Below are 16,299 nucleotides of genomic sequence, written 5' to 3' on the forward strand. Positions count from 1 at the left end.
GTTAGGCTTTCAGCTTCCTTGGTCTCAAGTGCAGCTGGAGAACTGTGCAAAGGACAGAATGAGCAGCGGATGCCGGCCAGGCTGGGGAAGGACGGGAGGGAGGTTCCAGGTCGGTCCATAATCAAGAAGATCATTCTCCCCACCTTTTCTTTTTCTTCTTGGGAGCATAGAGTACAAAATTCCCAGCCTTTTGCAATGGTCAGTGGGGGCTCCAGTGTAGACAGAGGGATGGTCCTCAAGTAGACCCAAATCCCACTGCAGGAACTGGACTGCAGAGGATGGTATTGGTGCCTACTTTTGGACTCAGTCTAAATTCCAGAAAATAAAAATGGACCTTAAGGAAGCTGACCTGTATGGCTAAAAAATCATCGTCAGAAAGAAAACGTCAATAAATTTTTTTAAAAGTTCAATAAATTTTAAACGCACAATATTTACACAAGCCAAGTAAATCTAAGGAGAGCTCCCCACCTCCCTGTGAGCCCTGCCTCAGCCTGCTTGAGAGCCTGACAACCTGGGCCTGGGGGCTGCGCAGGTGGCCTGGAGAGGTGACTACTGGGGAGGGGATTTGGAGGGGTAGTGCCATCTTACAGAGCCCAGGGCAAAGGAGTAGAAGTGGGCCACCTGGCCCGAAGGGTGGGCCACTCCTTGAGTCTTACCTCAGCTTCTGACCCACATACTAGGTCTATCTGATAGGGCAAGTTAGACATCCCTCCACCCTCCCAGGAGGCAGCAGCCTGAAGCTGGCCCCAAGCAGCAGTTTCCAGATGACTCTTGGGACCCACCCCGCTTAGGGTCCCCAGAAATGGCAGGGCCGTGGAAAGGCCTGAAAGGCACCGGAGAGGTTCCATGTACAGGTGGGACCATAAGTCAGTGAGGAGTGGCCATGATGTTCCCGTGTCCCACTCATGTCCCCAGAGTGAGGCCAAGGCAGAGGGAAACCTGGCGTGGACTGCAGTGGTGTACTTTCTAAACAATGGAGTAAAGAGGCTGATGCCTTTTTTTCATCATAGGTACTTCTAACACTTTTTAAAAATTTTTTTTTTTTTAGAGAGAGGGGCGGGGCAAAGGGAGAGAGAGAATCTTAAGCAGGCTCCATGCGCAGTGCAGAGACCCACTCGGGGCCTAATCTCACAACCCTGAGATCATGACCTGAGCCAAAATCAAGAGCTGGATGCTCAACCAACTGCCCCACCAAGGCGCCCCTCACCATAGGTACTTAAAAAAAAATACTTGTTTACTTCCAGTTGTGCCACTTCTAATCATACCCTGACTTTGCATTTGCCTCTTTGCTGGAAATCAAAGTTCAAATCCTCTTTGGTATTGCTACCAACCCCAGTGCCCCAAGTCCTGCTCAGTGTAACCCCTTTTGAGGTGTGTCTCTCTAGGCCCGTCCTTACACTTTATATATATAAATTCCTTTTTTCTTTTTAATGGAAAAGTGTCATCTTATTTTATTATTACTAATGTAATCATTTGATGCCAAAGAAATGAAGGTAACTTTACAAACACAGAATGTTTGCAAGTACATAAAATTTCCATTTTATTGTAGTTTTCTATCACACTAGTTCAAATGCATTTCTCTACAACTACTCCAACATAACTCCTTTGGAATTATTTCAGTCATCCTTAACATGTGACTCTGCCAAATACTTTGAATCTAAAATAAACATATAAAATTTTAATTATTAACTTCTAGATGAATGGGGTAAGAAAGTCATCAGGTCATGGTTGGGACTGTTAATTTCCAATAAGAAACTGTGTTGAAATGTTTCTTCTGATACAGTAGTTAGAAATTAGAATTTTCAAAAAACAAGGGCAGAACAAAAGTACAATAAAAGAAACTTCTGCAGCTTAAGCCTCCCATAGTCCTAAACCTCTGAGAGAAGCAAGGCAAAGCAACTTTCCTGCAATTTAAGTGGGTTTCCAGTATTTCCATGTAGTTGAGCTTTCAGAGATGGATGCTCATGACATATCATTAATACATATATATCATCTTGGCTCTGGTTGTATTAATTATGCCTGAAGAGTTTAATACCCATCCAGGTCCAAAGGTGGAAGAACACAGAAACTGGTATGGTAATGGGCAGAAGCAGACCGTGAAAGCACAAGCTGGTTGTGTTGGTGCAGTCTTGTGGGGAGTTTTCTTCCACGGAGGCTGCCAACAGTCCTGCTAGAGATACCAACAGAATGAGGGCAGTCACTGTAGGAAGGGACAGAAACATTCTTCTCCCCCACTTTTTACCTGCCACTCTTTTAAAAACATAAGTGGTATTAAGAAAATCTAGTCTATGAGATGCCTGGGTGGCTCAGTTGGTTAGCTGTCTGCCTTGAGCTCAGGTCATGGTCCTGGGATCGAGCCCTGCGTGGGGCTCCTTGCTCAGCAGGGACCCTGCTTCTCCCTCTGCCCCTCCCCCTGCTCTTGCACTCTCACTCTCTCAAATAAAATCTTTTTAAAAATTTAGTTGTGTGTGTTGTGGTTTTTAATTATGATCTAGTGCTGTTCCAATTCTTCTTATTATTTTAATGTGTCCTCCTAGCTGCCTGCGGTATCATATTAGGGATCCCATCAATAATGGGATAGGCTATTCCCAACTCTTCATTAATCAGTTCATTTGCCAATGCTTCATATCTGAGTGGCTTCTTGGGAGAGCGGGCGCACAGGAACTCAAGCAGCGCCTGGTCGAAGGCTCAGGGCTGGTCCCTGGTCCTCTCGCTCTTGCCTGTGGACGGCCATGACCCCGAGGCGAGAAGGCACCTACTGGCGCCCACGAACTGTGGCACATGTGGATCCCACAGTGCAGAGGTGAGGCCAACCGCATGCTCCGCTCAGCATGCATGGTCTGGCAGGCCACAAGCACCCGGCTCTGCGCCTTCAGCCAGCCCGGCTGCAGCCCATCCCTATATAGAAATTCCTTTATAGGAGGTAATTTTTCATAAAAAGTGTCAATATGAATATATTCGTGCGTGTTTGCTTGTTTATCAGTGTTTTTAGAGTCTGTTCAGATATATAGGTATGTGAATTCCTTGTAACTGTTGTATGTCCTGTTTCATCACCTGCACAGATCCTCTTTGATTTTGCCTTTCCCCTGTGGATGGACATTTAGGATGTACCTGAAGTTCCTCTGTTATAAGCAGTGCAGCAATAATAATCCCCTGCTCAGCTGGAGGGCCATAAGGCAGCAGTCCGCTACAGTGGGGGGGAGTCTATCCATGCCTTTGTTTAGAATTTCTATTGAATGGTGTTAATTAGCAGAAGACATGCGTTTACTCAGTAACTGCTTTTGAATTCCACCCAGTGCACCCCTTACTGCCTTCAGAAATGGATTGCTCCCTCCTTCCTCCTCTGTCTTCCTGGTAGATACTGAAAAGTGGAATTATATTTCCATGTTCATGAGCATTGCCCAATGTTTGTTGCAAACTCCATTCCAAAGCTGATTTTTTTTTTAAGATTTTATTTATTTATTTGACAGAGAGAGAGCACAAGCAGGGGGAGTGGCAGGCAGAGGCAGAGGGAGAAGCAGGCTCCCCACAGAGCAGGGGGAGCCCGATGCGGGGCTCATTCCCAGGACCCTGGGACCATAACCTGAGCCGAAAGGCAGTCGCTTAACCAACTGAGCCACCCAGGCACCCCAAAGCTGATTTTTTCCATCAGCCTTTAAAACACTTTTATATTTGATTTTCTTCATCTTCTCCCACCTGGCCGCCTCAGTCTCCTGTGAACTCTCTCTCCCTCTACCTAGCCCTCAGATGGGACTGTCCACAAATTTCTGAGCCCAGCTCTCTGATATCATCCATTAGCTCCAGTATAGGTCGGTGAATCCCGCCCATATCTGACTCCCAAGTCCACACCCTGGACCCCTTCCTGTGAATCCTGGATGGGCCCAGGGTATCTCTGTTTACAAACAAAACATTCCCAAATTGAACCTGGCATCCCCCTTGCCCCACCACAGCCCTACCTCCCTTTACTGCTGCTTCCCCATCTCAGGTAGGGGCAGGGGCAACTCAACCACTTTCACCCTCGGCCCACTGTCTTCACAGCCCTGTGCCCACCATCTTGCCTGGTCTGTGACTTAGGTTGTTTTTGTTTTTTGTGGTTTTTTTTGCAGATGACAGGATTGTTTTTTTAATTTATGGTTTCCTCGTTATTTTTTATTTTAAATTCAATTAATTAATATATAGTGTGTTATTAGTTTCAGAGGTAGAGTTCAGTGATTCATCAGTCTTATATAATACCCACTGCTCATTATATCCCGTGCCCTCCTGACTGTCCATCACCCCTTTATCCTATCCCTGGCACCCTCCATCCCTCCAGCAACCCTCAATTTATTTCCTATGATTAAGAATCTCTTGGAACACCTGGGTGGCTCAACTGGTTAAGCATCTGCCTTTGGCTCAGGTCATGATTCCAGGGTCATGGGATTGAGCCCCGTGTCAGGCTCCCCACTCAGCAGGCAGCCTGCTTCTCCCTCTCTCTCTCAAATAAATAAAACAAACCTTTAAAAAAAAAAAAAGTGTCTCTTATGGTTTGTCTCCCTCTCTTTGTCTTGTTTTATTCTTCCCTCCCTTCTGCCATGATCCTGTTTTGTTTCTTAAATTCAACTTATGAGATCGTATGATAATTGTCTTTCTGATTGACTTATTTCGCTTAGCACAATACCCCCTAGTTCCATTCACATCGTTGCAAATGGCAAGATTTCATTTTCTGATGGCTGAGTAGTATTCCATCGTATATATGAACCACATCTTCTTTATCCATTCATCAGTCGATGGACATCTGAGCTCTTTCCATAGTTTGGCTATTGTGGACATTGCTGCTATAAACATTGTGGTGTATGTGCCCCTTCGGATCACTACATTTGTATATTTAGGATAAATAACCAGGAGTGCAATTTCTGGGTCATAGGGTACCTCTATTTTCAACTTTTTGAGGAATCTCCATACTGTTTTCCAGAGTGGCTGCACCAGCTTGCATTCCCACCATTAGTTGTGTGTGTTGTGGTTTTTAATTATGATCTAGTGCTGGGGGAAAGGGTTCCCTTTCTCTGCATCCTCACCAACATCTGTCGTTTCCTGACATTAGTTTTAGCCATTCTGACTGGTGTGAGGTGGTATCTCGTTGTGGTTTTGATTTGTATTTCCCTGATGCCAATGATATTGAGCATTTTTTCATGTATCTATTGGCCATTTGTATGTCTTCTTTGGGGAAATATCTGTTCATGTCTTCTGCCCATTTCTTGATTGGATGATTTCTCCTTTGGGTGTTGAGTTTGATAAGTTCTTTATAGATTTTGGATACTAGCCCTTTGTCTGATAAGACATTTACAAATATCTTCTCCCATTTTGTCTGTTGTCTTTTGGTTTTGTCAACTGTTTCCTTTCCTGTGCAAAAGCTTTTTATCTTGATGAAGTCCCAATAGTTCATTTTTGCCCTTGCTTCCCTTGCCTTTGGCGATGTTTCTAGGAAGAAGTTGCTTCAGCTGAGGTCAAAGAGGTTGCTGCCTGTGTTCTCCTCTAGGATTTTGATGGACTTCTGTCTCATATTTAGGTCTCTCAACCATTTTGAGTCTATTTTTGTGTGTGGTGTAAGGAAATGGTCCAGTTTCATTCTTCTGCATGTGGCTGTCCAATTTTCCCAACGCCATTTGTTGAAGAGAAGGTCTTTTTTCCATTGGATATTCTTTCCTGCTTTGTGTGACTTAGGTTCTTGTCTGTAGCTTCAAAAACAAGTCCACAATTCTCCACCCGAAGGGCCATCTTCTAGCCCAGGCCACCTTCCCTCCTACCTAGGTCACCCACACAATCTCCTAGTCAGCTTCCTGCCCCAGACTTGCTTGCGAACTTCAGCCATTGTCCCCCTTGTCTCCAGAGCTTCCTTCCACACCACACATCTGACTGCGGCAGTCAACCCTCTCCATTGGGCATGGAGGCCTCATGCTCTCGTTTCCACTCTCCTACCCAGCATTGTCTTCTCCCCTCTCCCCTGGTTCTAAGCTCCAGCTGCAGATAACCAGAGAGGCCCCCCAAGTTATGACTTCCCTAGGCACCCTCCTCCCCTCAACCTACAACACCCTGCAGACCCTCTTTGTCAGGTCCTCCTCGTCCTTCCTGTCCCTCTTAAAGACAGCGTCCTCTAGGGAGCCCTCCCAGCCCCACCCTGTCCAGAGAGTAGGTTAAGATCCGAATGTAGGGTCCTTGAGGTCTGTTAGAGGCTGACCAGGAGTCACTGGGGGTTGGCTGGCGGCCGTTGGGCACTGGCTGGGGGCCGTTGGAGATTGGCTAGAAGCCTTTGAGGGCTGGCTGGGGACCGTTGGGAATTGGCAGGAGGACTTTGGGACTGGCTGGGGGCCATTGGGGATTGGCTGGAGGTCTTTGGGGGCGGTCTGCCGGGGATTGGCCAGGGTATTGGGATTGGCTGGATTCCGTTGAGGGCTGACTGCGTGCCGTTAGGGATTGGCTGGGAACCGGTGGGGATTGGCCAGGGTCCGTTGGGATTGGCTGGATTCCCTTGGGGGCTGACTGGGTGCTTTGGGGGCGCTGGTTGGGGGCCGTTGGGGATTGCCCAGGGATCTTGGGCCGCGGCAGTTGCTGCAAGCGCTGAGGGAGGGAGGCCGGGCTTACACCCAGGGTGGGTCTCCTGAGACAAACAGGGCTGGAGGGTGGGGACCCCCGCCCGCCGGCGCCCTGGACCCGGAGTGAGGAGGAATCCAACGGGAGCCCCCAGCCTCCGAGGCCCCGGGCGGATGAGGGAGCACTGCGGCGCCCCGGAGCGGCCCGCTGGGTCCGGCCCTCTGCGGGCGGCCGGGCGAGGGCGCCCCCGCGGCGAGGAGCAGGTCTTTGGGGGCGGGAAGGCCGAGCCCCCCGGCGAGTCGTCCGGGGAGTCGGGACCGCGCGGCCCTCAGCTCGCCCGCAAGTCCCCGGCGGCGACTGCCCGGAGCCCGGGGGCGCCCGGCGCCCGCCCGCTGCACCCGCGGGAGCGGCGAGGGATGTGGGACTGCGCTCAGTTTCCCGTCTTCCTGTGCCTCTTTCCCGACCTGTTCGAGCACAGGCTCCAATTTTAGAGGCTGTGGAAGAGAGAGCTTAGCCCAGGCCTGCTAGCAGGGCCTTTGCCTGGCACGGCTCTTGCCGGTTGTGGCTAAGGGGGAGCGCGCGGGAGGTCTCGCCGGCCGCCCTGCCCGGGGCTCGCTCACTGGCTGTGCGCTAATGGCTGAAACCCTGAGCGCCAGGGCTGACCTCGGTGACTTAGATCCTGTGAGCCTGTGAAAGCCCTGAGCTGTCCTGACCCCCAAGACGCAACCCCGGAGGGAAGATTTCTCCATGTCAGGCTGAGGTCAGATTTGTCCGCTTTCACCAAGAGCTTGTCGACAAAGGCTTTGACAGACACACGGTTGGGCTGTGCGCTTCGCCACTAGATTTAGACACCGTGGAGGTAGGACAAGTCAGCTTCCTGCACCCACACCGCTGAAACTGGGAAATGCACACAGGTAAGCAAGGATGAGAGAATTCGGAAGGCCTGGTTGTGATGATAGCTGTACCCCCTGTAGGTGGTCCTTTCATAAAGATGTCCTTTGTCCTTGAACAATCTCAGGTACACATTGTATCCATGCATGTGTGAGAACGTCGATAGAAAATGCATTTCTTTCTTTGTGTGAGGTGATAGCCAATAAGTGCCAGGAGGGTTACAGGTGATTTTAACTAAACTGCCTCAACTAGTCCTGGTTATGCATGCTACAAGACTGCGGGCTTCTATTCCAGCTTTAGCTGTCCCGCTGCCAGTAGACTGGGCTTGACAAAAGATAACAGCTACAAAAAGTGGGAAACTCATCTAGTGACTTTATTCTTACAGGGGTCAACTCTCTTCCAGAGCCTACTTACTTTTGGGGGTTTTTTTGTTTTGTTTTTTGTGTTTTCCAGCAACAGTTTTTTTATATTTCCTCCTGAGTTTTTAGTGTTTATCCATGGGAGATTGATAGGAGCTGCTTGGCCATTACAAGAGCAGATCCAATCTGTTAACAAAGTTCTAAGAAATATGAGTGAAATTTCATGACTGACCCTTAACCTAGAGACTGGACTTGCATAGGAAGGAACACCCTACAGGTGTTCAGAATATGTTTAGGACCCGTCGCTGGAAATACCCTTTGGAGCCAGCTTAGAACTCATAGAACCTGGTCTCATTCCTATAGAGTCCCATTTCCATTTTCCATCCCGGGTGGTAATATGCAATTTGATTGCCCTTTTATTCACCTCACGGATTCCAGACTTCTTTCAGTCTGTATCAGAAATTCAGTTCACTCTCTTATAAGGATTTCCCACCTTGGAAAATATTTCAAAGCCCCTTGAGCTAAGGGCTTTGGGGAGGGGGAGCACCCAAGAGGAGTTCCAGAGTGGTAATAAGCTATGACCTCCCAAGTAAGGTGGCCAAGCTGCTGCCCAAGGGGATTGTTTAGAAGGCAAGAACAAGAACTCAATTAGATTTATCTGGGTTGCTTCACAAAAGCAGACTTCAACCTGGAATGTGTACAATATGCACCAGGTTCTTTGTACAGAATTAAATCGGATATATTCTTGCTGAATTTTTCAGTCTTATATTTAAGGTTCTGGTTTCCTGAACAACGGTAGATGGCATTTTCTACAGTAGCAAGTGTTTGGGGTCTGTGCCATGGTAAATAATGTACTACTTTGGGTTCTAGAAGGTTCGAATAAAATGAAATCATCTAAGAGAGAAGACAAGAAAAAGCAACAAGCAGCTTGTTCACACTGAGAGTAGGTTTCTTCCGGGTCTGCTCAGACAACTGGAACTGCGCTGGTGATGACAATATGTCCCTCCCAGCCTCAGGAAGGCCCCGTGGGAAAGACGCCCATTTCCCACGGCGCCTTCTCATTGAGAGTGCCCATCTGAGTTGGAGGAAGTCCTCTGCGATATTGAGCCCCTGGGACTGCCCATCACTGGCAAGATGCAGGGGGTTCAAAGCAATTCCTTGTGAATCTGTCACAAAAGGGGACCTTGGAGCTGTCTCCTGGTGGAACCCTTGTGAGGCTGAGAACCCTACCGACAGGAGAGAAGCCATGTTTTAAGCACCTGGGTCATGTTCTGGTCCTGAGCGCCAGTTCTCAGATGGTGGAACAGGCACAGATCTTCACCAAGGTTTGGAAAAGTACTAGCCAGGAAGCATTTCATAGGCAGAGTGCCACTGCCCTCCCGTGGTTAACAGAATGACTGACCGTGATCTGTCAGGTGCCTGGCTTCCCTTTGTGGATTTAGATGAATGAAAGCCATACATTCCTCTATTTTCCCATTTAATTTAGATGGTAGTCTCTATTATAGGCATGGGTAAGGTGAAAGATAGAAATTCTTTGAAATATGAAATGGAAAGTTTTTCTCAAGTACTGTATCTTTAATTCATAAACTTACTGTTTTACAGGAAAAAAAGTGGTATAAATATCTCTGCTTTTTGGCACCCTCACATAATAAATGTCTTTTTGTCTTCTTTCTACATGACAAGGTAAATTCCTGGAGGGTAGGGAATGCTTCTAGTTCTTTGTCAGATCCCATGTTCCTAGCTCAATGAAGAGCACATGGTTTCCAGCAAATATTGTTGAATAACAAAATTACAAGTTGTAAGAGTTTATGTTATGTTTCTCTTTATTTTTGCAGCAAACGTGGCAGGCAGTGGCTTTTTTATTTGATTATCTTATGCATATATTATTGTTGGCGGGGCGCCTGGGTGGCTCAGTTGGTTAAGATTATTGTTGGCAGAAGGGACCTTATGCCACCTAGACCCACTTCCCCCCGCATGAAGGAAGTCTTGCAGCCTCTTCCTGGATATTTAAATCAAAGCAGGTCAGTAACTGCTTTTTACCTAGTTGAAATGCAAAGAAACATCACCAAGATAAAATTTTCATTAATCAGATTAACAAAGATCAGTAATTGTTGTGGGTGATGAGAAATTGAACTCTGCATTCTCTTTTGATGCTACTAAAAATGCAATTTAAGAACATGTAATGATTTTATTTTAAATCCTTAAAATGTCTCTGTCATTTGATCCAGCAAACTACAAGGATGTTCATGATAGCTATGTTTATGAAGTAGAAATTCTGTAAAATATAGGAAAATAAACATATAAACTATTTGGTAGCCAACAGTTTATATTATAGAGCTAACATATACAATAGGTACATATCTATAATATCATGGAGAAATGCTTATTGTAAATTCTATAGGGAAAAGTCAGTTGGCTATTACTGTGTCTATAATTACTTACTCTTGCCTAATCACATTGCCTGATAAGGTCCTTGCTATGATACAAAGGATTGGTGATAGTGGGCATCCATGTCTTCTTTCTGTAGTGAAATGCTTCTAGAATTTTTCCATTGTATCATTTGTCTATTGAATAACAAGCTTTCTTAAAGCGAAGCTGCTTGAAACATTTCTTTTGCTCACAGATACTCAGTTTCCACAGAGCTGGACAGGAATGACTTTCATCTGCTCCATATGGCATCCACAGAGATGGCTCAAACTGAGACTGGACAATCCACTTTCAGTACGGATCACTCACATGGCTGGCAAGTTAATGCTGGCTGTCAGTTGGCAGTTTGGCTGGTCTGGGGTCTGGGAGCAAGGGGCCTTGCTTCTTCTCCAAGTGGGCTTCTCAGATTCTTGGGCTTCTTCACTGGACAATGGCAGAGTTCCCAGAACAAATGTCCCAAGAGATCCAAACCAAAGGCACTTTCATGCTCTGTCTTTGGAAATCACACAATATAGTTTCCACTGTTGCTTATTAGTTGAGGGAATCCCAAAGTTTCACTCAGATTAAGAGGAGGAGGACAGGGGCGCCTGGGTGGCTCAGTCGTTAAGCGTCTGCCTTCGGCTCAGGTCATGATCTCAGGGTCCCGGGGTCGAGCCCCGCATCGGGCTCCCTGCTTGGCGGGAAGCCTGCTTCTCCCTTACCCACTCCCTCTGCTTGTGTTCCTTCTCTCTCTGTCAAATAAATAAAATCTTTAAAAAAAAAAAAAAAAAAAAGAGGAGGAGGACAAAGATTCCATCCATGAGGTAGTGGCAAGGTTGTATGGGATGAAAGACATTCTTTTTTTTTTTTTTTATTAAAGATTTTATTTATTTATTTGACAGAGACACAGGGAGAGAGGGAACACAAGCAGAGGGAGTGGGAGAGGGAGAAGCAGGCTTCCCACAGAGCAGGGAGCCCGATGCGGGGCTTGATCCCAGGACCCTGGGATCATGACCTGAGCCAAAGGCAGACGCTCAATGACTGAGCCACCCAGGCGTCCCGATGAAAGACATTCTTAAATTCTAGAGTTGATATTTTAACCTCTTTCATTAACAAAGACATTGAAACACTTTATCTTCAACATGCCCCCTCTGTTCTTTGTATATATTTTATTGAATGCTTTTTTTCTTTTTCTAAGAAAAGATTTTATTTGAGAGGGAGGAAGAGGGAGAGAACATCTAAAGCCGAGTCCCTGCTGAGCATGGAGCCCAGTGCTTGGCTCGGTCCCTCGACCCTGAGATCATGAACTGAGCCGAAACCAAGTTGGACGCTCAACTGACTGAGGCACCCAGATGCCCCTTTCTTTTTTTGGTTTTTACCCCATAAATTGGATGCTAATGTATACCACCAAGGAATACATCTCTAAAGAATATAGTTTCCCTTTGTCTGTATTTGAGCTTCTTACAAATGGAATCACATATTAAGAATAATTTGTTACCCTTTCTTTGCCCAAAGCTATGTTTTTGAAACTGATGCATGTCATTTTGTGTAGCTGTGCTTTGTTCATTTTCATTGTTGCCTGGCACTCTGTGATGTAAATATATGACAGTTGATCAACTGTGCTGTAGGTGGACCGTTGACCGTTTCCAGGGTTGCTGATTAACATTCTTGTCCACATATCGTAGTGCAAATGTGCATGAGTTTCTTTGGTGTATATCCCTAACAGGGATATTAGAGATGCTTATGTTACTAAATAATGCCAAACTGTACCAATGTACCACTAGTCAGTAGGAGAGTTCCTGTTCCAAAGCCCTGTTAACCATAATCTGATTTTGCCAGATTTTTTTCTTGTTTATGGTAGCTTTGTAATGGAAAACAACACCTTAATCCTACCTTAATCTCACCTTCCTGCATGCCATCTTCCCAAAGAGTTAAGAAAGTTTTCCCCTGGGGCGCCTGGGTGGCTCAGTCGGTTAAGTGTCTGCCTTCGGCTCGGGTCATGGTCCCGGGGTCCTGGGATCGAGTCCCACATTGGGCTCCCTGCTCGGCGGGAAGCCTGCTTCTCCCTCTCCCACTCCCCCTGCTTGTGTTCCCTCTCTCGCTATGTCTCTGTCAAATAAATAAATAAAAATCTTTAAAAAAAAAAGTTTTCCCCTAAAAAGTTTGCCCCTTCCATTGCATAGCTCATAACTGTTTGACTTGGTTGTACAGAAATATTTGGCTGAGTATATGGATACCAAAGATAGAATGTGCCTGTATTAGCAAAACTCTGGATCCTTCCATTGCTGCTTTACAGGCTGGTCAGATTTAGCTGGAATTCTTGTCTCTCTCATGACTTTGCTTAAAGCAGTCAAAAAATTGTCAACATAAGCCATCATTCTGGATCTTTCCTACCATTTCCCTAATGCTACAGATTTGGTCAAATTATAGTCTACCATCCAAAGTAATGCAGGCCTCGAAACCTGACCAAACATTCTACCACCATGTAATTTGAGGTACCAGCTTCTCAGCCTATGCCCAGCTATAGAAGTCAGGGGAGCTATTACTATGGAAGAAGGGAGGATGGACATTGGTGGACCACCAGCACTGGGTCACAGCTTCCACCAGCATCACTTTTTCCCCCCTTATTAACTTTATTTTTGTTTTCTGGAAATGTCCTTATATTGTCCTAGTTCTTGGATAAGAGAGCTGGGTTGACCATTCATTTTTCTCCATCAACTGTCTTCGGTCACTCTTAATGGGGAATAATCAGGTGTTCTTTTTCTCCTTGGCTGCTTTTAAGAACACTTTTGTTTTTGGTGTTTCCTTGATTCCTCAACAATGTAAAGGATAGGTTTTTAAAAATTGATCCTACTTGGGGCACCTGTGTGGCTCAGTCAGCTAAACATCTGCCTTCAGCTCAGGTCATGATCCCAGGGTCCTCATCAGGCTCCCTCCCTGGTGGGGAGCCTGCTTCTCCCTCTCCCTCTGCTGCTCCCCTGCTTGTGCTCTGTCAAATAAATAAATAAATGTTTAAAAAAGAATTGATCCTACTTGGTACACAGTGGGATTCCTGAATTTGTGGATTCGTGAGAATTTCAGAAAGTTTTCAGCCTTTTCTCTTTGACACTGACTGTCCTCATTCTCTCTCTCCTGCTGCAATTCCCAACTAGATGTTTGACTTTCTCATTTTACCCTCTGTGTATCTTAACTTCTCTTTCTGATTTTCTGTCCCTCTGTCTCTGTTCTCCTTGTAATTTTTTCATGTTTTTCTAACTTTTCTCCAAACTTCTCTCCAACAGTGTCTTATTGTTAAATCTGTCCATTATATTTTAAATTGTGATATTTCTTCATTTCTAAATTGCAGAGTATTAATAAACATTGTTTTGAAACACGAGTTTACTTAACACAATTATATCTATATGAAATGATATACACTAATACAAAAAAAAAAAAAATCCTCTATAAGGGATTTTGAAACAAATGTCAAACCAGCCCATTCATTCCCTCAGGCTTGAAAGCCTTTGAGGCCCTGAGAAGAGTCCTATGTATGGATGGCCATGATGGTCTGGAGGACTACTTTTAGCTTAAAGCTGTAACTTTCTCTTGCAAATCATAAATGGAAGACACCTTTGGGTTGGGATAGGGTATTGGATAGAAGGAAATGCAGAGGTCAGTGGCTGAGGAGGTAGTGGAAGGACTTTTGGTGGGGACATGATGGTGGGCACTTCTGGCAATGTTGGGTGCTCTTCATACCAGTGTGAACTGAGCCAACCACCCATGGAGAGGGGAGAGTGCTCCTTGGGACATTGTCTTCCAGTGAGGGTACAACAGGGGGCAGAACTGGGGGTAGATGTCTATGCAGTTAAGAGATTATTTTCCTGGTTTCCAACTCATTTCCAGAATATCTAATATCCAGAAATATCTAAAGGAAAAGGGAAGGAAAAAATTTAGGTGACTTTTCTGTGGGGCAGACAGGGGAGATCTACACCTTTCACACAGCATGGGCTCCAAGAGACTCCAGGGCCTATGGTAAAGGCCCCCAGCTCCCCCTGAGGGTAGACCGCTCTCAGCTCTACTTGGTGAGACTGGGCTGAGACTCCTCCTTCCAGAAGGGTTTGTTTCTTCACTCTCTTGATTCTCCCCAATAATACTTTCCATTTGCTTCTTTCTATAGCTTAATGCCTATGATTCTGTTTTAGGTATCTTCTCCATGTTCCCATCATCCTCACTTCTGTTGCCATAGAAAACGGTTTCCTTGTTAACTAATTACTTGCCTCCCCAATCAAAATATAGGTCACAAGGTCACAAGCTTTGTTTTCATTCACTACTCTATCCCCAGTGCTTAGAATGTTTGGCCTAGAGTATGTCCTTAATAAATATGTTGAATGTTGAATTCTTATTTTACTTGAGATTCTTTGCAGAGATAAAATTGGGTAATTCTTGGGTTATTCCTAAGTGAACCCTGCTGCACTTAGCACCAGAAGTATGACAGGTTCTGCTCTACTGAATGACTACAATGTGTGGCATGTAGGTTTGGAGCAGGCTTTTCATGGATGGAATTTAATAAGGTCATTCTTGCCTTGCACAAAAGGTCTGGATTGCTCAGGCAGAGTCAGAAGCCCCATGGCAATAGTGACATTTACCATTTACCATTGGATATCTATGTTACTTAGAATATGGATTAAGCTGTTACAACAGGATTCCTAATAGTGGCTTCTTAAAGAGTACAATTTAAAATATCTTGAGTGTCTAGGAATAAATTTACCAAAAGATGTGCAAAACCCCTTCGGGAAAAATTATAAAATTTCACTGAGGGAAGGACATAAAATGAGAAACTGGCAAGATATATAGGTTGTTCATGGACTGAAAAACTCAATGTCAGTCAATACTGCTCTAAATTATAGAATCAATACAATCCCAACTGGATTTATAGTGGAACTGTACTGATTAAAAAATGTATGTAACAATGCAAAATGATCAAGAAGAGGAAGGGAGGATTGCCGTCCCTATTGCCATGATAGGTTATAAAATTCTAGTAAAGAGGAAGAACAGTGTGGCATTGGCCCAGGGACTGACTCCTAGAGCAGTGGTAGAATAAGAGAGGTCAGGATCAGACCTTGCATCGACAGCCCCTAGATTTTGAGAGGCAGCAGTTCTGAGCTGTGAAGAAAGGATGGTGTTTTCACGACAAGGTACTGAGGGTTGTGGTTGTGTTTTCATAGGATTTTGTATACTATTGTGAAACCATCTGACATTATCTGGTGAAGTTAGAGTAGAAGGCCACAGTGGGGATATTTTGAACCACCAGGATCCATCAAAAATATTCAAAGTAGTTCTGTTGATAATGGTCAGAACGTGGAAACAACCCAAATGGCCACTGCAGGATACTGATATCATCGATGATTCTGTAGGAACATGGCAACTGGATTGAAAAGCACAAAAATAACACTGAAGGCAAGAAGTAAATCACACAAGGTGCTCCTGGGTGGCTCAGTCAGTTAAGCATCCAACCCTTGATTTTGGCTCAGATCATGACTCAGGGTTGTGAGGTTGATTCTCTCTCTCTCCCTCTGCCCTACCCCCACCCCAAAAATTAAAAATTAAAAAAAGAAGCCAATGACACAAGAAAATATGCTAGGAATACATTTATAGGAAACTCAAAAACAGGGAAACTAAACAATTCTTGATTGAAAGGGCACTTAGGTAAATCAAGTGAACCAAGGGACTGCAGGAGAGGAACCCTGTGACTACAGGGGCAAGCAAGGAATAGGAGACTCACTTGACAACCTTCTCAGGTCCTGGTACCTTTCTATTTCAAAACCCATGTAATGATTACAGAGGCTTTCATTTGATTCTTATTTTTCTAGAATATACAAATATATCTTTTGTAGTCATCTGCATACATAATGCATTTTACAATTAAAAATTCTTTTTAAATTATGCACTAACAGGGCGCCTGGGTGGCTCAGTTGGTTAAGCGACTGCCTTCGGCTCAGGTCATGATCCTGGAGTCCCTGGATCAAGTCCCGCATCGGGCTCCCTGCTCAGCGGGGAGTCTGCTTCTCCCTCTGACCCTCCTCCCTCTCATGCTCTC

General features: G+C 45.3%; 1 protein-coding gene across 1 annotated transcript; it reads right to left on the reverse strand.

Moving 5' to 3' along the window:
* Positions 1 to 1,927: 1,927 nt before the first annotated feature.
* LOC123834706 (phosphatidylinositol N-acetylglucosaminyltransferase subunit Y-like) lies at positions 1,928 to 2,222 on the reverse strand. Its single transcript, XM_045863741.3, has one exon. It carries the CDS (start codon positions 2,220 to 2,222, stop codon positions 2,010 to 2,012), a length of 213 nt encoding a protein of 70 aa, XP_045719697.1. The 3' UTR covers positions 1,928 to 2,009.
* Between the last annotated feature and the right edge of the window lie 14,077 nt (positions 2,223 to 16,299).

Source organism: Mirounga angustirostris, unplaced genomic scaffold (assembly GCF_029215605.1).
Source record: "Mirounga angustirostris isolate CCGP_5_RB_7025 unplaced genomic scaffold, mMirAng1.0.hap1 SCAF_1, whole genome shotgun sequence".
NCBI lineage: Eukaryota > Metazoa > Chordata > Mammalia > Carnivora > Phocidae > Mirounga > Mirounga angustirostris.